The 22448-nt window shown below is 40.3% G+C and overlaps 1 protein-coding gene across 6 annotated transcripts in view; it reads right to left on the bottom strand.

Annotated features, from left to right (window-relative positions):
- Window positions 1-22448, bottom strand: part of UBR2 (ubiquitin protein ligase E3 component n-recognin 2) — a 95624-nt gene that overhangs the window by 25357 nt on the left and 47819 nt on the right. For 5 of the 6 annotated variants that reach the window (XR_008425592.2, XM_053914194.2, XM_053914193.2 and 2 more), the window contains exons 13-32: window positions 22312-22411; window positions 21067-21195; window positions 19823-20006; window positions 16250-16311; window positions 15492-15602; window positions 14813-14878; window positions 13389-13511; window positions 13175-13238; window positions 12094-12218; window positions 10651-10703; window positions 9612-9714; window positions 8820-8868; window positions 8252-8406; window positions 7193-7295; window positions 4821-4930; window positions 4633-4713; window positions 3908-4086; window positions 3227-3426; window positions 1200-1293; window positions 282-443 (exon numbers count right to left, since the gene is read on the bottom strand). Coding sequence is in view for 4 of the 6 variants with exons in the window: in XM_053914194.2 (XP_053770169.1) it covers window positions 282-443; window positions 1200-1293; window positions 3227-3426; window positions 3908-4086; window positions 4633-4713; window positions 4821-4930; window positions 7193-7295; window positions 8252-8406; window positions 8820-8868; window positions 9612-9714; window positions 10651-10703; window positions 12094-12218; window positions 13175-13238; window positions 13389-13511; window positions 14813-14878; window positions 15492-15602; window positions 16250-16311; window positions 19823-20006; window positions 21067-21195; window positions 22312-22411 (2253 nt within the window). In the remaining 2 variants the exon portion in view is untranslated. Of the gene's footprint in view, window positions 1-281; window positions 444-1199; window positions 1294-3226; window positions 3427-3907; window positions 4087-4632; window positions 4714-4820; window positions 4931-7192; window positions 7296-8251; window positions 8407-8819; window positions 8869-9611; window positions 9715-10650; window positions 10704-12093; window positions 12219-13174; window positions 13239-13388; window positions 13512-14812; window positions 14879-15491; window positions 15603-16249; window positions 16312-19822; window positions 20007-21066; window positions 21196-22311; window positions 22412-22448 lie in introns of those variants that run through there. The other variant, XR_006655113.3, reaches the window with a different exon arrangement.

The following is a 22448-nucleotide window of genomic DNA, read 5'->3' as shown; positions in this document are numbered from 1 at the left end:
TGAGATGCCATTCTCTCTCCTATCAATTTACTGGGCATCTCTTGTGTTTATGAGTAAACAAGAAACTGTTAAATTTTGGCCTATTCTTTCGAGAAAACAAAGTAATATTGTACAGACCTGCTAGAAGAAATAACTAAATAAAATGTTAGGAAAAATAAAAGTTAGTGAAAAACAATGTACAACTACCTAGAGTGATGCCCTCTGCCCCAGTTTATTATTTCATTGTCCTCAAAGGCAGTTATCTCCGACTTTGATATAAAGGTTTTACGAGCCAGACTTACTTGTTAAAAATATTTCTTGGAGGAAGCAGCAGAGGAATAACAGTGTTACTCAAGCACTCACAGAGAGGACAAAGGAATTCTCCATTTTCTACATCGTAGCTTGTATGTAAGCGCAATCTCTGTTGCCTTCGCTGTTCTTTAGCTTGAACGGAATCAAAATACCTTTACAATTAGAAAACATGAGGTATCAAAAACAACGGTAACTGTTTTCATTGACAGCCTGCAACATTTTAATAATTTATTTTACCAAATAATCTAAACATGAAAATCTTAAAATGAACTGAATTATTTTTAATGCTGGTACTTTAATTATTGAGTTGCTTTAATTAGCAAAATGGGTTCTAAGAGTTCTTAAACAGGAAAGTCAAAGACTGCCTTGCAAGAAGCACTCCCAAAGCAGCAAACTGCTTGGTCCCAGTGCCACCTGGTCGCTTTACCAGGGCTCATGACAGCTCAGTAAGCACGGCAGAGTAACAGCATTGGTTTGCTGGCCACAAAGTGCCAAAGCAGAACAAGCCCGAGGCTATCCCAACTGAGCTCAGGGAGCCATGACAACCTCAGGAAGTAACAGAGCCAGTACTAACACCTTCAGCATCAAGAGCTGTTCACCTTCGGAAGACATTGTAACTCTTCCAGGGTTTACTCCACTGTGAAACCTTTTTCTTCATCCACTTTGCTGGCTGATACAGATGCCCACATAAAAGATATATCTGATATGCTATGAACTTTCTGCCATCCCTTTACATATATAACAAAGCAAATCAATTTTAATTGTTATTTATTAGGAAGCGATACAGAGTTTTTCTTTAACATCTTTAGCTCTTTCTCCCTTTTTCTAGAATGGAGTTTCCTTTACATAAAAATTCAATTTTGAGCCTTTGAGTGAGCTTCTCTAGACTAATGTTAAACATCGGTTACCTTTGCCAACAATGGGCATGCATAATGTGTCCACAGCTACCAGTGTGTGTCCCACAGGACAGGTCAGGGTGCATGAACAGGGGGTCGTATTTTTCTGTATTACAGAACAAACAAAAAACCAAGCATTTAATTTCCCCATAACAAGTGTAAAACCTAAAATTGTGAAATCCTTGATGAGGGCTGGTAAACTTGAAATGAAATCCTAGTTTATTCCTTTCCTTTGAGAAGCCAGAGAAGCCGATAATTTATGCAAGACCCTGGATTATTTAGAAAGCCGGACCGTCTAACTTTCATCACCCTGAGCAAATGAAACCACCTGGAATTGTTAACTGAAGTTGGAATTCTGTATTTAAATATGTCTGATCGTTTGAACATTTCACACTTTCAGGGCACTGAGAGACTCCCATTTCCTGCAAAAGCCCTGAGCTCAGTAACGGGGATATTCTTCAGGGGGCTGCCTTTACTACCTTGGGGGCCGCTGGGTCACAGTGATCGCCAACAGAAAAGATGTTTTGGCAGTGACGGGTGCTCCCTGGAGGACTTTCTGCCTAACATCGCCCATACAGAGGGTAAGCACAATCACTGTACCAGAGACAAAGCGGCAGCAAAATATCCAGGACAGCACCCCGGGCCAGAGGTGGGGAAGAGGGCGAATCAGCTTCTGCTCCGGTGCCAACTTTTTATATTCAAGGGAGATGAAAAATGAACACAACCATAAGGTGCGTGCCTGCTTTCTCTTGGAATATTTGAGTTCTCTGTATAAATTAGTATAATCTTAGAAATTCCAAAACATTCTAGGAAGAATAACTGAGGTTTTAATTCGCTTTATAGAACAGTGAAAATGTCACAGCATAAAGAAAATCTGCCCACAGCCTGCCGGAGTTTTTTGTTCATGGCGTAACTAAGTAAATACACTTGGCGACTCTTCGACTTGGAATGAAATTATCGATCGCCTAGTTCAAGTGACCATTTTGAAGGGTGAAAACAGACTGATCTTTCCTACCAGGTGCCCGAGAGCCACACCATGCAGACTTTCCGTACAGAGAAAAGGCAATCTTCCCAGTGGGTTTTCACACCTCCTTTCAATTCTACAATGTGCAAGTCACTTGCTAAAGTATGTGCTTTGGAAACGCCATAGACAGTTCCTACCCTCAAGCAGCTTACTGGTATTGCTGAGGCACACGCACAGATAAACAACCTGGGAGTGGAGACGCAGAAGCATCAGTGGGGGGCACGATGCTATGCAGCCTGGATGTGCCTGCAGGCATGAATGGCTTGCTCCCTCAGCAGCGGGAAGGCACTCAACTGTCATTCCTCTTTAAGGGATGACTGCGACTGCCTTGCTCAAGGTCACACCTCTTTCCAGAGGTCCCCCACAACCTGTCACTGATCAGTCTCCAGACACAAAGACCCAGCGCCCTTGCCCCAACTCAGGATACCTCTGAAGGGCCATCCCACTACAGAGCTCCCATGGGACCAGCTGAACACTTTTGGGGACTGCTTAACTTTTCCATTTCCCAAACCTGTTTCCTTTTCCTCCATCCCACACAGGTTGATGCCAAGGCGCTCCCTAAGAAATGTCCCACATGGTAATCTCTATCCCAAGAACTTGCTTTCTGGGGAACCCTATCGAAATATCATCCCTGCTCTAAGTGAGGATCTGGCTCAAGGACTGCTTCCCACATCGGTACTCTCACAACTGTTCTCAAGTGAGGATACCCTGGATCTATCCATGAGACAAAGTAATAATTGTTACTTCAGTGTATCAACTAATTTCCAAGTGTGCTGAGGAACAGGAGAGACTTAAGTACCAAAGCATGTTCCTATTTTCTGTATCACACAGAAAAGCTTTCCTTTGAGTCCCTGCTATTTACCACCTGTCAAACAGGGAATTTCTGCCCAAGTTACCTCCCTAAGATACCAGCAAGCCTATGAGTATATTAGAGTAGTAAAATTCCCGTATGTGACCACCGCACGCTACGTGGCAGTCATCATTAAAAGGAGGGGAGGGTCAAGCCATGACCTACCTGGGTCGTGAATGCCTTTACTCCTGTTTTTTGATAATACAGTTGACCTCTGAACAAATGCCGCTAGGACCATTGCCTTGCTTTCCACCTTCACCTCTTGCTCCTCTTGACACAAGATACAGGTAACAAACTGCCTTTGTTTAGGGACTTGAGTCTGTGCTGGACCCAATGCTGTAAGCGTCACATCTGAAACCATAGGGCTGCAATGGAAGGTGACTGAGTATCATTAACGAGCCGAAGAAGTTTCTGTGCAATCAGAAAAGAGCTGTTGCCAGGTATGCACACATTTAATACATGTGGTTTCGATGGCTTAAATTGCCAGAAGTCTTTCATATGTCCAACCGTCTCCTTTAACCCTCCCAGCAATCCCATACACAACACAGAAGCCATACACTCAGGTGACAGGGCCCAGTGTACTCGTTCTTTCATGAATGTCAAGGGTCTTCTGTATAACATTTTAAGTATACACATTAATTATCTACAGTCAGAACTACCCTCATAAACATATGCTAAAAAACCTCGTATTTCTATGATTAATTCCTCTACCTGGAGGTCACAAAATTTACCCACCAATCTTCTAAATTTCTTTAGGATTAAAAGTGTACTTATTGTAAGGAAAAAAACCCCAAACTCTTCCCCACTTGAGAATCAACAGTCAAGAGAGAAAAGCCTTTCTGATACCTGTTATCAAGGGCAGCGGAGCTGGGCGCTTCCAGCCCTGGCGTCTGCTGGAAGAGCTCCTTGTTCTCGGCAATGAAGTGCCGCTGCATCTCAGACATCTGGGCCATGACCTTCTCTCTGCGCAGCCTGGCCATCTCCGCCTTTCTCTTCCTCTCTGCTTTGTCTTTGTCTCTTGAACTCTGAAATCACGCTTCGTTTAATGAGACCACTAAATGCCAAATGCACATTTCCCCCTTACAGCAGAAATATCTTTACTGTAAATGCTAATTAAAAACTATTCTGCAATCTCACTTTTCAAAACAAGAGAAAAGGTTTCTTGATTAATATGTTAAAAAAAAGCAGACCAAAAAAAAAAATACATTGCTACAACTAATAAAAGATTTCTTGGAATTTACATTTTTGTGAATAACTTCAACTATCAAACTTATTGCAGCTAATTTGATTTCATTTTTATTTTTATTTTTTATTTATCTACTTTTAGAGAGGGGGGAAGGGCAGGAGAAAGAGGGAGAGAAACATCAATGTGTGGCTGCTTTCTGTACCCCCACTGGGACCCCGCCCACAACTGAGGCTGTGCCTCGACTGGGAATTGAACGGGGTGACCTTTTGGTTCCCAGGCCCGTGCTCAATCCACTGAGCTATACCAGCCACAGCTGCAGCTAATTTTAAATAGTCAACCTGCTACGATTCTTTGGTGTTGCCACACTTTACTTCTTTTACTATACCTCTTCTGTTATGGTTTCTTCCGTCTCTGCCACAGGACCGGTGGATGAACTCTCCCTCATTTTCTTAATAGTGTTAAAAGTCTATGGAAAAAGCACGAGTTATTGCAAAGCTATGAAACATTATGAAAATTTAAAGATAAATATTTCAGGTTTCTCACAAAAAGCAAGGGTGACTGAAGAAATCTTACCTTTAATACCCATCTAATCATATCTTTGTGGACTTCTAGGTAGGGGGCGCTCTGCAATGTTTCCAGCATTGCTAGTATGGAAGGAGAGTTGTTCGGGGCTTCACCAGGTTCTAGGGCAGAAAGAATAAAAGGCACGATAATAACAGCTAACACCTCAGTGCTTATTACTACACACAAGATGGTAAAGTTGCTTATAACATCATCTGCCCATCATTTGTTACAGCTGTAGTTACCGGAGATTTTCAGTTCTTCTTGAGAACATGACATATCCGTACTTCACAAACAAGTTGACAATTAGAATGCTTTAATCTTTCAAAACTGGCATCTTCTACCAAATGATTATTTTAACAGTCTAGCAAAATTAAATAAAAGTCCAGCTAAAGTCTACCTGAGATTTTGTAAGTCTGAGAAAATGCATTAGAATTAGAGGGGTGCATTTGTGTTTAAATATACCTAATTGCTTTGACCTTTCGTTTAATACGACCTAAATTTAAAAAATTCCTTATGAATTACTTCTTATTCGAGGAAAAGTCAAGTCCATTTAATTCAACATGAGTTAATTTAGTTTTATAGTAAGCAATGTCCAATTACGGATTTCCTTGAGTTTAGTGTTACCATTCTAGCAAAATATTCCTCTTTCCTAAGAGAAGAGATTGAAACAAACTGTGATGTTTTAATGTTTTCCCAAATCTAAAATTCTATGGCTAAAGATTAGGGATATGACTTTAACAGCTACTGTGTTTCAACTGTTTAAAATGTTCGAGGAGCCCTGACCACTGTGGCTCAGCTGGTTGGAGCATCGTCCTGTAAACCAGGCGGGTGCAGGTTTACCGCCTCAGCAAAAGGCTGATGCCGGTCTGGGGCAGGGGACGTGCAAGGTGAGCCCGGGACACTCGTCATTGGTGCCTGGAAGCAACGTGGTGCTCAAACAGTAACAGGTTTTGTCAAAAGGGCAAAGAAGCCAATTGAACAGACTCCCACTGACCAAAACTGGCAGATTGAGCAATAAAAGGAATACTGACTGTAACTGATTACAAAACGCTGATAAAGAACCACCATGAGTAACATTAAAACAAAGACAACCCTAAGCAAAATGATTCACAGTTGCCACCCTGCAGGTCACTGTCAGACCAACCGCTTGTTCCGAAAAAGTTTCTCTTTGCAGGCGAAACATTATGATGCCTGAAACAAGTGGTTCAAAAGTGCGCAAATGTAAAAGCAGGTGCAGCAAAACACGCACTACTGAATCTAGGCGATAGATATACGAACATTTACTGCATAACTCTTCCCTATCTTCGATATTTTTAATAAAAAGCAAAAAACTTCCCTGGCCTTTAAAAAAAGTCATATTATTATCCATAGGAGGATAATCTAATCCTCCATAGCTAGTTATCTTATTTTCAGTATATACATACACACACACACATTTATTTATTTACAGAGAGAGGGGAAGGGAGGAAGAGAGGGAGAGAAACACTGATCAGTTGCCTTTTGCCCACCCCCTACGGGGGACCTGGCCCGCCACCCAGGCATGTGCCCTGACCAGGAACTAAACCGGTGATCTTTTGGTTCGCAGGCCAGCGCTCAGGACACTGAGCCACGCCAGCAGGGCACAAATTTGCTTATTTTAAATATGGTTTTATAAGGTAATATCAATATTTAGAATGAAATTCTGATACCATACTTTGTATTTTAAAAAAGCGTATCTTAAGAGTTTAAATATATGTGCTACACTGATTTTTGTTTATGAATTAAAATTGTGTATTTTAATTTAGAGAGAGAGAGAGGAAGGGAGAGAAACATTGATACGAGAGAGAAGCACCAATTGGTTGCTCATTGTACATGCCTGAATTGGGGACTGAACCCGTGACCCAGGTATGTGTCCTGACTGGGAATAAAACCCACAACCTTTCAGTTATGGGACGACACTCCAACCAACTGAGCTGCCAGGCCAGGCCAGGCCATTTCTTTTTATAAAAATATATCAGGATCTAATATAGTACCTTTATTTTTAAAGAGCTTTTATTTATTTATTTTTAGAGAGAAGAGAATGGAGGGAGAGAGAGCAAGAAACATCAATGTGTGGTTGTCTCTTGTGCGTCCCCAACTGGGGACCTGTCCCACAAGCCAGGCATGTGCCCTGACTGGGAATTGAACCAGTGACCCTTTGGTTCGTAGGCCGGAGCTCAATCTACTGAGCCACAACAGCCAGGGCTGATATAGTACCTTTAATACACAGATGAATATATACAGCCTCAGAAATTTGCATTCCATACAACCTATTTAGAACCTATATGATCAAATAAAAGAGACTATATTGCATATTGAAAATCACCGATATTTTGAGTTAGTTCAGTAAAAAGTGTACATACTTGATATCTTCTGAGTGAAGGTAAATGTTACTACATGCTCTTCCATGACATTCTCCAAGTGCTGTTTTTCTTCTTGTAGTGCCATTCCAATTAAATGTAACACCTCAAATGTAAATATATTTTGTAACTTTTAGTAAAACAAAAATCAAGTACACACTGTTACCAGAACTAACAAAGTTCTGTATTGAAAAATGATAAATCAAACTCATAAACACTAAGTGCAGTGAAAAACAATTCTAAGTGTTAATTTTTATTAAAATCAAATTTTATGATTCATTTTGTAATAAAGCAAGGAAACAATTTCTAGTTTCGCTGGGAAGAAAATTCAATTGCAAATTCTTAGGGTAAGTTAAAGTATTTCTAGATGTGCCCAGCAATTCAAATAATATATAATTTTCAGATTTATTCTTTCCTTATACTATAGTCTTAAAAAATCTTCTAAGAATCAATGGCCAAATAATTCGAGCTGCAAACATTGACCATACAATTATGTAGTCTACAATACAATCTAGTTTAATTTGTTTCTATGCACTAAAAATATTAATCATCTCAGAAAAAGACATACTTTTATCTCTAATGTCACATAATTTATACAGATGTTCATAGTTCTTCAGTGTATCTTAAAAAAGTCCTTACCAGACTCCTAAGAAACCATAAATTAAACTAGATCTATTTGCATTTTTCTTGCTCTTACCCTGTTATCCAGGTTTTGAAGGACACGTACGTGTGTGGGGTCTCTGTGTCCTTCCTTGCACACAGGGCTACTGTGGTTGTCGGATGTGGGAAAACTAGGTTAGCCTGCCTGTCACACAGCGAACGTCATTGTTGGGGCATCCATGAGAGGCAGACTGGCCAGCAGGACAAGACAATCACAACCACGTGGTATAAAAGTGTGTGTCGGGCTTGTACTTTACTGCCAGGCACAGCAGCAGTGACAATATACCGTACGTCAGATCGGGCAACACTCCATTTGTCCCGAGTGTCCTGGGCAGGGACCCTGACAGAAGAATCCTGGCGTTTGCTATAAAACACGGAAACAACGAGCGCCTGCAGACCTACCCTCTGCAGCATGGCCTCAGACCAGGCGCACCCGTTGTGCTCCACGGCCCAGCGCAGGATGGTCCTCAGGACGCACAGCATCACGTCCGACTGCAGAATGTTAACCAGGCTTGCAAAGAGAGGGCAAAACGGAGGCAAAACTGGAGGTGGGAGTGCTGAAAATACAGTCGTTATTGGTTTCTTTTGTAGAACATGTTTAAAAGATTCTCTATTAGAAGCTTTTGACAGTCTTCACTCAAAGAACACTCCTTAATGTACAACTTCAAGCTATATTTTACCTTCCTAAGGTCAGTCAAATGCACCCAAACAGCTTCATAAATAGCAGCAGTTCAAAGGAAAGCCTTTCTTTTCCCTACAAATGTCTTAAAATCTGAGATAAAACTATTAACCCAGAGATGAATCAGTGCAGATTATTTCCACTTTAGCGTATTTCCCAGTCCTCTGAATGCTCACTCAGAAGGCTTGTACTGAAATCTTCCGTGTCAGCAGGGTAAACATCAGTGTCCCAAGAAAACAACATTTAACAAGTAAAAGACTGGCATGAGGTTTTTGGAAAGATTAAAAATACCTGTATCTTCTCTATTTTGTCTTTTCAACTTCCGTTGAGCTTCCTCTGCCTAATAAAAAAGAAAGTAATTTGAATAGGGAATTAGTAATACAAAACAGCCTAATACCCAAAACTACTAACATAATCTTTGTCACATTATTTTTCTGATTTGAGAAGATTTTTATCCTCAGCTGTGTAATTCTCCCACCAAACCGATACACCGAAGTTAACGCCCCTGCCCCACGGGCTCTGCCTTGCTCTACAATGCAGGGGAAACGCGTACAACCAAAAACATCTTTAGGTTTGAGCATCAAAACTAAAGTTGATATTGAAAAAAGTATTTTAAGAGCAGGCTGCTAAAAGGCGAAGCTTAACTAGCTAAGAATGATTAGGAAAATTTCTGAATCACTATGGAAAAGCACAATGTTAAGTTATAGCAATTCTAAAACGATGTAGAATAAGGTAATATTATAATACCAGCCGACAAATGTGTCTCCAAAGGCCAATAAAATACAATTACACGTGTGTGGGGGTACGTATATAATCGTATAGATCTTACTTATACATGCACAAAGCACTTGGTGGAAAACCCAAAATGTTAGGTGGTATTATTATAGGTAACCTGTATTTTCTTTGTGTCTTTTTATACTTTCCAACTTTCCTACAATAAAAATGTATCCATTTTCAATCTGTAAGTGTTGTTTACAGTAAAATGTTTTTTTAGATTAAAGCAGTAAATGCTGTTTAGACTAAAATGACAACAAAACCCCCAACCCCACCATTTCCCAGTACACTCGTAATTTCTCCAATTACCTTGGACTGCTCGGCTCGTGAGAAGTGATAGAAATACAAATTGAACTCTTTGGCACACTCTGGTTTCAGTTCATACATGCCTTTTCCTGTTAACCCCGGTTTCCTGTGGGAAAAATGTCCTTAAAATACTATTACTGAAGTCATACACTAATTCATGAGACAGTCTTAGGTAATAAAACAAGAAAGCAGAACTCCCATATGTTGGTGGTAAGTGTAAGCTGGTATTATTTCCTGTGGGTGAAACTGGCAATCGACATCCAAAGCTTTATACTCGTATGCACCCACTTTCTCTGGCACACACCCACTTTGCGTTCATCCTGCTGGGCAAGTGAACGGGATGGTGCAGTGGCAACAATTCAGAATCTTCCCGGGAAGAGGTTCCAAACATTATGACATCTCCAAACAAGAGAACACCATTAAAAATGATGTTAACGCCTATAATTTGACATGTAGAGGTGTCTGTAATACGTTCTACCAAGTAGAAAAAAGTCAGTACAATTTTAGGGTTAAAAGAATATTTTCTATATATTTAAAAAGATGTTTTCTCTAAAAGCATGTGTTGTCTTTATAATAAGCAAAAATAAGGACACTGCCACTGGGATGGCAAGGAAAGAGCAGGATTAAGACACTGCCTCACCAGCTAACGGGGATAAGCTAGTCTATTGATTAGACCACACAGCGGACACTGGAGAAGGCCATCCACAGCTTACGGGGCACATTCAAAAGGAAGCAAAAAAAGCAATTGTAAGGAAGCTTAACGCATCTGCTTAGATCACCTGCTAAGGTTAATTTTAATTGTCTGACATCATCAGCTATGCACACCTATTCTGAATACAATGAAAAACCTCCTAAGACTACTTCAAGTTGCTGAGCACAGGGCTTGATTATAAAAATGAAAGTCAGTGAGAAATATAGGTCAGAATTATGTACTTGAAAATGTAACTCTGAAAGTAACAGTCTCATTCTCAGTTCCATCAAAGGAAACTCTACAAAAAGTGAATGTATAAAATAACTTGAATGTGAAGAAACAGAAACTCACTTGAAATGGGCAACTGCTTCAATGACACCCTCCATGCCGGTCTCCTTGTTCTCCTAGGGGCACAGAGCCAAGTGTGGTTCACATTAACGCCTGCACTCCCAACACGGGGCGTTCCTCTCACTAAGCCCCACACAACAATGCTGGGAGCAGACAGACTGTTCCCCCAATGTTTACAGAAAAGGATTCTGTAGTAAGCATAATGACTCATACACCATTAGGGAAGCTGATTTCAGATTAACGTAGTTAAAAGGAAGTCATTACCATATGGAATGAAGGTCACAGCTTCCAAAAGGAATTAAATGAAAACAAAGTACACATAACATTTAACAAAATTTAGGTAAGATACTGTAGTATTTTGTGAAAGTTAGACTAACTTCTTATTATTTTCAGTAAAACAGCGTTTTCTAAATCATATCCCATTTCTAATAAAATGTTAACAGGAATTCTGTGAATAAAAAGTTTTCTGGTCAAAACTGTTCGGTGAATGTAGAGTGCGGCAGAAGTAAGGCCTGCCTGAGTGCGGCTGGCAGGGTAATAACATGGGTGTGATAATTTATAGTTTTAATTTGAACATTTCACCTAAAATGCCACGCGGTGTGCTTGAGTGTGATATTGTTATGTTCCAGAATTACATGCTTACGATTAATAAAATATTTTGTAATAAAAAGGGGAGTTATTTGTGCTGAACCTTGTACATTTGCTATCAGTTTATATAAGGCATATCACTTTTAAAATGCTGCTTTAAATTTTATTCTTCCTTACTCTGAAGTCTAAGTGAAACTGTAATTGCTTATTCATCTAACAACTCAGGATTTATTTCCTGCATTAAAAAGTGTAACTAAATTTTTGCCCTGGCCAGTGTGGCTCAGTTGGTTGGAGCACTATCCCATAACCAGAGGGTTGTGGGTTTGACCCCTGGTCTGTGTGTGAATAGGAGACAACCAGTCAATGTTTTCTCTTTCATCAATGTTTCCCTCTCTCCCTTCCTCTCTCCTTCCTCTCCCTCTAAAAGCAATGAAAAAAAAAAATGTCCTCAGGTAAGGATAAAAAAACAAAGTAAATAAACAAAATAGTCTTAAACAAAGTACAGCTAGCCCTGGCTGGTGTGGCTCAGTGGATTGAGAACGGGTCTGCAAACCAAAGGGTCGCCAGTTCGATTCCCAGTCAGGGCACATGCCTGGGTTGTGGGCCAAGTCCCCAGTGAGGGGTGCACGAGAGGCAACCACACACTGATGTTTCTCTCCCTCTCTTTCTCCTTCCCTTCTCCTCTCTCTAAAAATAAAAATATAATCTTTAAAAAAAAAAGTGACAAGAGTTAAGTATGTCTTTGAACTGTAGTTTTTAAATTGTGAAACAGGTACATGGAAGTAAATCTGTACATACTAAGACTGATAGGCAGGAAAAAAGTGCTATCATTTTCTTTTTAAAAATGTAGGTACTTACATCTTCAGGTAAAGACTTTACCAATTCACTATGAGCCATAGGTTTGATGCTCAACTGATGGATAATCTCTCTCTTAATTTCATCTGTAGCATTTACTTGTCCAACCCCAGGAGTAAATCTCTCTCCTGTCAACAATGAAAAAGCGTACTCACACACATTTAACATAAACACAATACGTATGTGATATATACTTGTAATTCATGCAGGACAATATATTTTTCTTTCTGCACAATGGAATAGCAATGACTGGTCTGGCAACATGCTACGGGAGAGTAGCTCGAACCGTACTTCTGAGTCTCAGGAACAATTGGTGAGTGCGGATTTTGGACAGTGGAGAGAGAAATTTGGTTGCAATTTTGAAGGACAGGATCAAAAGGTGGGAAGGGACAGATATAGTAAAGACTTGGTACAGCGGTAGCTGTACCAGGAATCTAGGGAACTGCTTTCGTGCCGTCTGCCACATAGTAGCAGGGAAGGAGAGCCATCTTCTGTCCTCTCTAGTGGCAAATGAGGTATCACCTTCTGAGACCTTCTTCATTGGTGTCACCTCTTAGTTGCCAGGAGTCTCTGCTCTATGGACTGTACAGAGCCAGAAAAAGCAGCGGAGGTGGGAGAAGGATAAGGATAAAAGAACAGGGAAGATGGAGGCAATAGGACTGAAAACAGAGGCAGTAGGACGGCTGCATCTGTTAGCCATAGGTCTCTGTTACCTTGGAATCGTTATGTTTGAGGTCAGTACTACACTTTGCACCACAAAACCAGGGAGGGACACGTAGCTAAGATATGAAGTAATAGTAAATTGCTCCTAAATATCCTACTCTTGCTAGGTTAAATTCTGTTAACCCCTTTCTCTTCCCCCGCACTGCCCCCCCCCAAGTCTTCCAGTTTATTCTGCTTCTCTGCTTTTCCCAAAGCACCATGGAGCTGTTACTCTCAACATTACAGTAACGAGAGAGGAGAAAAATCTCCTTCCCCTAAAACTGAATCATCACTCAAAAGAAACAGAGTTCAGAAACTCTTTACTATTTGCTACCACAAAAGCCAACAGAATCTATAAACGTCTCAAACAATCCACACTTACCAACCAGCATGATAATGAGGTACAGCATCTCTTCTATTAGGGTATTGTTTTGCTGAACTACGTCCTGTAACAAGTGGCAGGGGATAAAGTTCAAAGATAAGTATACAGGTACTCTATTATTTCAGATGATTAACATAACCAGAAAAACAAGAAGAAGAAGAAGAGCAGCGGTTTCTTTAATGATGCGTTGTGGCCTCAAGGACCACACTCTTACCTTGTGGGTGACCTCAGGACTAAGCCTTTTCCCGTAGTCCGGAGTGCTGAAAACCTGATAAAGTTCAAAGCGGCTGAGCATTATCATCAGGAAATGATTTGGATCCATCATGGAGACACCTGTCTTTTTTTTTTTTAAGATGAAGGAAGAAAGAAAGGTCAAAAGAATTACTAAGAAATTATTAAGAAATATTTTGGTTTGCACAAGACAAAGCATCTAACTTGTTCACCAATCCCAGTACCAGGGAGAAACCCATTTAGCCCCAATCCCTACTTGTGGTAGCTGTAAGTGTGGACAGGACTCTAAGCTGGTAAAATAAAACAAAGCATAAACAAAAACCCCTAAATCCACGCATCAGATAACATGGACTACATGTTCTTTGATCTTAATGCTCTGAGTTGTATCCCTCTGAAATCAATTCGGAAGTTGTATTTCAGGGTTCTCCTAGCACTGTCTCCTAGTGCTGTCTCCTAGCACTGCCTCTGAGAGAAATGCGGTATGGAAATAAGGCCCATCGGAAACTCAAACTGATCTGTGGTGAGAAACACTACACTAACTGAAGCAACAGCTTTTAAATATTAGTTTTAATTCTCCTTTAATTCCACTTGTATAAATTCTAACTCAACTTGGACTTTATTTTGAATGAAAAAATTTTGAAATTTACATTTTGTAGCTTTTAAAATAATTTCTAAATCCAAGCACTGTGCTATACGCAATGGACAAAAAGGGAACAAGATCCAGTTGCCATGTCTCGCGGAAGGGAGGAAGAGTGAACAGGAAAGCCCCACCAGGACTTATTAACGCTACGGTGGGGACAAGCACCACGCGACAGGTCCTCCCCAAAGGGGTACTTAGCCATGGTCTGTGTGTGAGGGAGGGTTTCCTGAGAAAGGGACACTAAAACAGGCAGGAAGGTAAGTTAGTAGGTACATGGAAAAAGAGAGGGGCGGGGTGGGCAATCTAGGGGGTAAAATAAATAAATATGCAGAGTTTAAGACTTAGAGAGATATCATGGAAAATTCAGGGAATTTTAACATAGTTAAGTAACATGGGCCTTGGAAATCAGTTTGAGGGGTTTGGATCTTTAGTCCGAGGACAACGAAGAAAGGATGGCTTCCAAGTTTCTTACTTTAGCTACTACAGAGATGGCTGAACAATTCACAAGGTAAGAAACCCAAGACAGGAAGACGGGATGGAGGAAATAAGAGGAGTTCTATTTTGAATGTTAATGTGAAAGCTGAAATAGGTCCAGAAAATCTAGATGGAAATGTTCTAGAGCCTGTTAGCCGTATGTCTGGACTCAGTAGACGGGGCTAGGCTGGAGCTGTAGAGCTGGGAGTGATTTTAAGCGATTGGGTTTTACGGAATTAACAAGAAGAAAACCACTCCCCATACCTTTAAGTTTAATGCTTTTAATTCATTACCTGAAGCATTATTATATCCTTGTCAAACATTTCACGTCTGCATTTCACATTATGGTAGTAATAAATCTAAAAAAAAATTGATTATATTTGGTAAACAGGTTTTTATTTGTGCAGCTCCTTCCTCTCCCCACATCCCAAAAGAGCGCATGGGCTTTGGGCAAGAGGGCGCGCGCACATACAGCGTGGTTTCCCTAGTAATCAATGCCTCTTAATAAAGGCTAATTAATCAGAATTTCCAGGTTACAGAGGTCACTCTATGGTTCACATTTCGTCCCCAGCTTTCTGGGTCTCTCGAAAGTCATTTCCATTAACGTTTACTGTTAACAAAAATGGGTAAAAACCTATACCAAGCTTTGGTGAGGTTTAAAAATTAAAACCTCAATTTCAGAGCTATACTAACAGAATTTTTATCTTGTAATCCAACTGAAGTAGATAAAATCTGAAGTTTTATTTTTTAGATATCCAACTTTGTTCCAAAAATGATTGCAAGAAAATTAAGTGCATTTCTTCCTTTGATATTGTTTCTTGACAAAGTGTGGATACAACTTTTAAAGAACTTTTTTTGTTTAACATATTTTTCTCTTCTCAAATAATTTTAATATAGGTATTCAACTTTCAGTGACTCAGTACATTGAAAAGGAATGAATCAAAAATTCTCCGTAGAGTTAAAGACACTGACCTGGTTTACGAGAGAGAATCCATTTCTTCTCCACATCCCTGCATGCACTTGGGCACATAAAACAAGACATCTGAGAGGGTGTTCTATCAACATGGGCGGGCTAAGTTCACTCTGTGTACACAAAACAAAAAACACAGAAGCTCAACTCTATGAAGGAGAGTGTTTGATAGAGATGGAAGCTTTAAATAAAACACAAGATAAAATTATTTCAAAGTATATTTGTGTGATGGTTAATTTTATGTCAACTTGGCTAGGCCATGGTACACAGTTTTTGATTAATACCAGCCTAGATGTTGCTGTGAAGTTATTTTGAAGATATGATTAACATTTAAATCAGTAGTATTTGAATAAAGCAGATCATTCTCCATAACAGCAGTGGGCCTCATCCAGTTAACTGGAGGCCTTAAGAGAAGAGACTGAGGTTCCCCTCAAACTTGAAGAAATTCCGCTTCCAGACTGCCTCCGGACTTCAGACTGCACCATCGGCTCCTTCCAGGGCTCCGGCCTGCCCCGTCGGGCTGCCCTGCAGTAGAGTTCAGACTCTCCAGGCCCCGTAACTGCGTGAGCTGATTTCTTACAACAAATCAATCTGTCTCTTCCTCTCTCGATACATAAACATGTGCATGCTTTCTCTCTTTCTCTCTTCACTGGTTCTGCTTCTCTGGAGAACCCTGACTAATAAGCTTTGTTTCAAAGTGATTGCAAACATATGAAACATAACAAATAGGTATTTACTCTTAAAAGTCAGGACTACTTACTAGAGGTAGGAGCTCTGGAAACTTATGCGCCACCTCACTTTTGCTTAATAACACATGCAGACCTGCACGGAAGAACAAACAAAAATGCACTTTTATATGTGAAAATCTTCAGGGAAAAAAATCCTACGTATTCACTCAACTTTGTATCTAACTTCCTTTTTCTTTGAGAACCTATCATGCTACAAATTGTGATGTAAAATGGACTGCATCCATAAAGCTTTATTCTCACGAACCCCTGTATCAAAGGCACACCTAGAACTAGAGTGTTAATTACATATACCGACATAAACTGATGACATTTTATAAAGTAAATGTTAGGCATACAAATATAGCGAGAGCAGCTCTGTAACTATCAAAGCAATTTACACATGTTACACTAACTTTAATAGTCGTATTTTGCAGGTCAGTGGAGTTTCCTCTCATATGCAGTGAGGTCGTCTGGCAACTGAACAGAGAAGCTGGCCCTGGGACTCGCTGTACTGACCACTCAGAATTAAGTTCTCCAGAAATTCCCGTTCGGGATCAAAGCCTCTTCAGTTCCTGAATGCAAAGAGCTCTTTCATGGCTCAACCTCAGATAACTTTGTTCATTAATTGTCCTGTTTATGTTGTCTAAACAGAGAATGCTTTTTACAGTCTCGTCAATAAACGCTGGCCCCTTGGTCAAGCTTGGTTTGAGGCTTTCCTCATCCAAGAAGACTTGAATTACCAATCTCATTCTAATAACTCATACTCAGTATTTGCCACTGCAGCTCCATTAGCGCACACAAGCCAAGTTGTCCTTGAACTGTTTTGTGTATGTTTACTTCGCTCTCCAGTTAGATTGTAAGCATTCCGGCCAAGGTTTATCAAACACAGTGAGGCAGAATGCTCGAGTCTTCTCTGAGAAGTGCTGAGGGAGGCTAATGAGGCGGGCAGAAACCGGTACATTTCCAGAGCACTGACTGTTTTATTGGTGGATAAATATCAACATCAGCTACCATCCCGCACAACCAGATTTCTACGGCAGAGAGAATCAGGAGCTGAGCTGCAGACAGGACTCACTCTCCTGCGTTCCAGGTGAACACTTGCCCACAACACCACGCTGCCACGTGCCTCCACTGAGGATCAAGTTCAGGGCGCTGAGTGCGCTCACAAAGACAAAACTGGCCACCAACAAGTCGCAGGGATTAGGAGATGTCTTCCTGCACTCACAGCTGTAGCTGAGGCACTCATTTTTTTGTCCCACTTGTTGTACTGTTGATATTCAGATGTCTACGTTATCTTATATCACCAGGACTGCAATACAACCGATACCATGCTATCGGCAGGGTAATGGGATAATGCTCACAACAATGGGGAAAAAGCCTTCAAAAATAAAAGGGGGATCATTACCAGCAATCCCATGGACACTATAAAGATAAAAAAGAAGTACTATGAACAACTCTAGGCTCGCGAGTTTGATAACTCAGATGAAATGGACCAATTTCTTGAAAAATGAAAATCACCAAACTCACAAGAAGAAACAGATAACCAGAACTGGCTTATGTCTATTAAAGAAATTGAACCAGTAATTAAAAACCTTCCAAAAAGTAAAGAATCACACCCATATGGTTTCGCTGGTGAATTTTACCAAACATTCAAGGAAGAAATAATACCAGCTATCCACAATCTTCACATATGTACACACACAACCACTTCCATATCACATTGTCACTGAGCTACACAGTTAAGAAAAATCACAAATTCTGCCACAAGCAAAAATATCAAGCCTTAGAACTTTCGCTTTCTACTCTGGAACTAAAGGGAACAGTAAGTGTTACAGGAGTAGGACAAGAATTCCTGCAGTCAAGAAGTACGGAAGGAAGTGTACTGAAATGCATCTGCAGAGAGGGAAAGCGCATATTCAGCTCTTGGCTGCTGCTAAGTGGCAGCCTCAAATGTTCCACCACGTATCGGGTTGGCCAAAAAGTCCATACGGTTTTTTTGTAAAATAAAAAGGCACATTTTTCCTTTTCACCAATACCTTTATTGACTTGGATATTTTGAGCATGTCAGCTGTCTCCCATGTGGTATAATGCTGACTGTTCCCAATGTCTCGATTTGATCATCATCAACTTCAACTGGTCTATCTGACTATGGAGCCCCATCCAGTGAGGAATCTCCAGCACAAAACTTCACAAACCACTTCTGACACGTTCGATCAGTCACAGCACCTTCTCCACACACTACTCAAATCTTTTTTTGCGTTTCAGTTGTGTTTTTACCTTTCTTGAAATAATAAAGCATAATATGCTGAAAATGTGTATTTTCTTCCATCTTCAATATTAAAATGGCTACACAAAAATTTACCGATTTTTACAAATTTTAAAAAAATGTACACTGATATGACAGCTGTCACAATACAATCTAACAAAACTGTTTCAAATGAAGTTAAAGACAACTAAGCGCTACTAAAGCCATCTTATGGGAAAAAGCAAACAAACTTTTTGGCCGACCCAATATGAATAGTTTTGTATTTGAACAAAAATGTAAATCAAGTATTTATGATAAAAAAAACCCGTACCTCCAATTTGGGACTCACTCTTGACCTGTTGCTTAAAATTAAGGTTATTAATAACTGACTAAGAAACAGCTCATATGAGAGAAAAGCTAGGGTGGCTTCAATTTGTTAGCAATCACGTATGTGATACTGATTTGAACTGTAATACCAGACTCTGAAGCTGGGCGAGTCACACAGTAAAACACGGGGCCCGCACTTCAGCAGCACGGTGTAACTGTTACAAACACGGGGCCCGCACTTCAGCAGCACGGTGTAACTGTTACAAACACGGGACCCGCACTTCAGCAGCACGGTATAACTGTTACAAACACGGGACCCGCACTTCAGCAGCACGGTGTAACTGTTACAAACACGGGGCCCGCACTTCAGCAGCACGGTGTAACTGTTACAAACACGGGACCCGCACTTCAGCAGCACGGTGTAACTGTTACAAACACGGACCCGCACTTCAGCAGCACGGTGTAACTGTTACAAACACGGGGCCCGCACTTCAGCAGCACGGTGTAACTGTTACAAACACGGGGCCCGCACTTCAGCAGCACGGTGTAACTGTTACAAACACGGGACCCGCACTTCAGCAGCACGGTGTAACTGTTACAAACACGGGGCCGCACTTCAGCAGCACGGTATAACTGTTACAAACACGGGGCCCGCAGTTCAGCAGCACGGTGTAACTGTTACAAACACGGGGCCGCACTTCAGCAGCACGGTATAACTGTTACAAACACGGGGCCCGCAGTTCAGCAGCACGGTGTAACTGTTACAAACATGGCTCCTGGTGCCAAACTACCTCCGAGTTCCTACTCTGACTCTTTCTTGCTGTGTGGCAACTAAGCACATCACCTCTGTCTCATTCTTCCCCTGTGTGAAGTCAACTTAATAATAATACCTACCTCACAGACTGATGTGATGGTTAAGTGAGTTAAATGCATGTAAAACTCTCACTAGTGTAGCAGATACTTCAATAAACATTAATCACGAACGACAATTTAAAAGATATTTTGGGGATTTTTGGTGGGGAGAACGCTTTACCTGCAAGTAAGCGAGAAACTGGGAGGTGAATGCTAACTTTTTCTTGAGAAACACAGTATCTGATAGTTTCCACTGAGTGTCCGCAAATGCTTAATGTGATTGGCTGTTCACCGTCAGTAAATCCGCCGTGGCACTGCATCAACACCGCGAGGCATTTCTTGTAAGCTTCAATCAGCACTTTCTCCTGAAAAAGAGGGTTTTCTGCAAGTTACTCAGAAGGCTGGGTTTCTGTAACACTGAGTAAGCACTTCACATTTGACCTCAAATACTAATACAGGCAAAACCAAACCCCATCTTCTCTTCCCACCTTGGTTGGTCTTCCAGTACCCTGTCTCCGTGAATGACATCTCTGCACTACTGTGGAAATCTAGAAATTATCCCTTCCCCTCATTCCCCATTGTCCAATCTATCATTACCAGGCTGTCAATTTCATCTTCTAAATTTCTCTCAAACCTGGCCACTTACCTCCAGTAACTCAAAGGAAAGCCAAGCTCTCTCTATTAAATTCCCTGCTTTTACTCTTGCTCCCCTCCATCCATTCTCCACAGAGAAATGTTTAAAAATGTATGAACTGGATCACGCCCCTCTTCTGCTTGGTAGTCTCTAGTGGAGTCCCACTTCAATTAGAATAAAATCCAAACTTCCTTTTATGGCCTCCAAGGCCCTGCAAAGTCAGGCCCCTGTCCGCTTCTCTACCTTCAACCTCTGCACACCAACCACAGCCTTCGCACAGCTCCCCTAGCAGCCACACTGCGCATCCCAGAGCGTGAGTCAACTGTCCTAGGGCCGGGAATCTTCTTTTCTCTTTGATCAGTAACTACGACACACAGTTCAGATCTGATGAAAACTTCCTCTGAGCTCCCAACTTACACTACACAGGCTCCATCTAGACAGTAGAGCCAAAACAAGGACAAAACACTTTTGAGACATAGGAAATATGCCAATAGTAAAACTATTTTTGGATAAATTTAGAAACTAGTCTTTTTATATGCTCAAAAATCTAGATAGGGTTATTAAAAAAGAAAGAGAGTAACGTAAGAGTAGGAGAGTATAGATTATTTCCTCTTCTATCTATTTTCCAAGTTTTTTAAAAAGACATCAGAATTTTAACTTATCCAATGTCTATGGGAAAAAGGAAAATATGCTGTTTTATAAGCTAGGTATCACCACGATCTTCTCTAAGCTCCTCGAAATTTAGTTAAAAATCTGTTTATTCCCCCCTCCTCCGTCTAGAAGAAACTCACGTCTAAAGCACACCAGTCCTGCATCATTGAAATAACATGTGTTAATTTCATTTGCAACGTGAAGGCTGCTTCCCACTCTGGCTCCATTTCAATGTGCTGTCCGACTTGACGTGTAATTGGGTCCATCCCCTTAAAGAACGTGAAAAGATTTTAAATGCATTAAAATTGTATTTGTTCTCTTACATGAAAACCTAAAAAATAACACAGAAGAAATACACATTGATTACAAAAATATGTAACATAGTAGAAGGCTTAACGGGTAGGACAAGTCCAACGTCTTAAGTTGCACGTCTGTCTAACAGCCTCTGAAACACAAATTAAAGATCCCGGTAAGGTACGCACCACATTATTTTAGAGGCAATCTTCTAAACCTTTTAAACAATACAATGAACACTTCACTGCAGTAATACTGCAAATATCTTTTTAGGTCTGTCATGTATAGGAAAATTATTAGAAGAAATCTGACAGGCTTTTACAATATTGGTGAACTTACTGTTGAATACATTTTATTCAAAATGACCAAAGTAGATAATGTTTCTACAAAAAACCCACCACAAATCACAGATTATTATAAATTACACACCCAACATGGAACTAGAATATTTTCTATAACAGTAGATCAACTTTGCTTATTCCTTTCTTAGGAGAAGTCAGGTAGTTACTAAAGGAACCATAATGGCATTTCTTAGATTTATTGAGATGTCATCTATCTTCTTAGAGTTAGAACTGGTTAAATATGTCAGTTGGTTTCTGCTTCTAGATTTTATTTTGTATATGGGTTGTTTCCAAAAGAAGGAATTAAAGAGAGGAAGAAGAGTTCTATGCTGTATTATAAAATCATCACCCCCCCAAAAGGAAATATGGAAACATTTTTTAAAACTTCAAACATTATAGTTTCTTAAATAATTGACAAAACTTCTATGTAAGCATATTAAAAAAAAATAAACTTTCAATCCTCAAAGAAAGACTGCTAATGGTGACCAAAACAAAAACCAGTAGATGCCAGAACCTCTGCTGAGATTTCATTTATTCTACACCTTTTTAAAAGTTTCCAATGAAAGAGGAGCTTCTTGGGCCAAACTGTAGCATCCAAATGATTCTTTTGGAAATATGCCCAAAATGAAATAAATGCAGGGACAGAAAGGTGTTCTATTCAATGAACAACAACAAAAAAAAAAAAAAAAGGGAAGAAAAGAAAAAGTAAAATGAGTATTTCCCTTTTAAAATGTCTCAGTTTGTACATACCTGCATACATTTGAGTAATTCCAAAAAGGCGTCAAATCCTTCTAGGAACTTCTCCCTCAGACCATCTGACCACTCAGTTGGTTTGCTAATCAGCACATACCTGAGCAAGATAAAAACAGCAACGAATACATGGAAAA

The sequence above is a fragment of the Desmodus rotundus genome, chromosome 11 (genome assembly GCF_022682495.2).
Source record: "Desmodus rotundus isolate HL8 chromosome 11, HLdesRot8A.1, whole genome shotgun sequence".
NCBI lineage: Eukaryota > Metazoa > Chordata > Mammalia > Chiroptera > Phyllostomidae > Desmodus > Desmodus rotundus.
The sequence above is the reverse complement of the archived record's forward strand: the minus strand, read 5'-3'. Positions and strand labels throughout refer to the sequence as shown.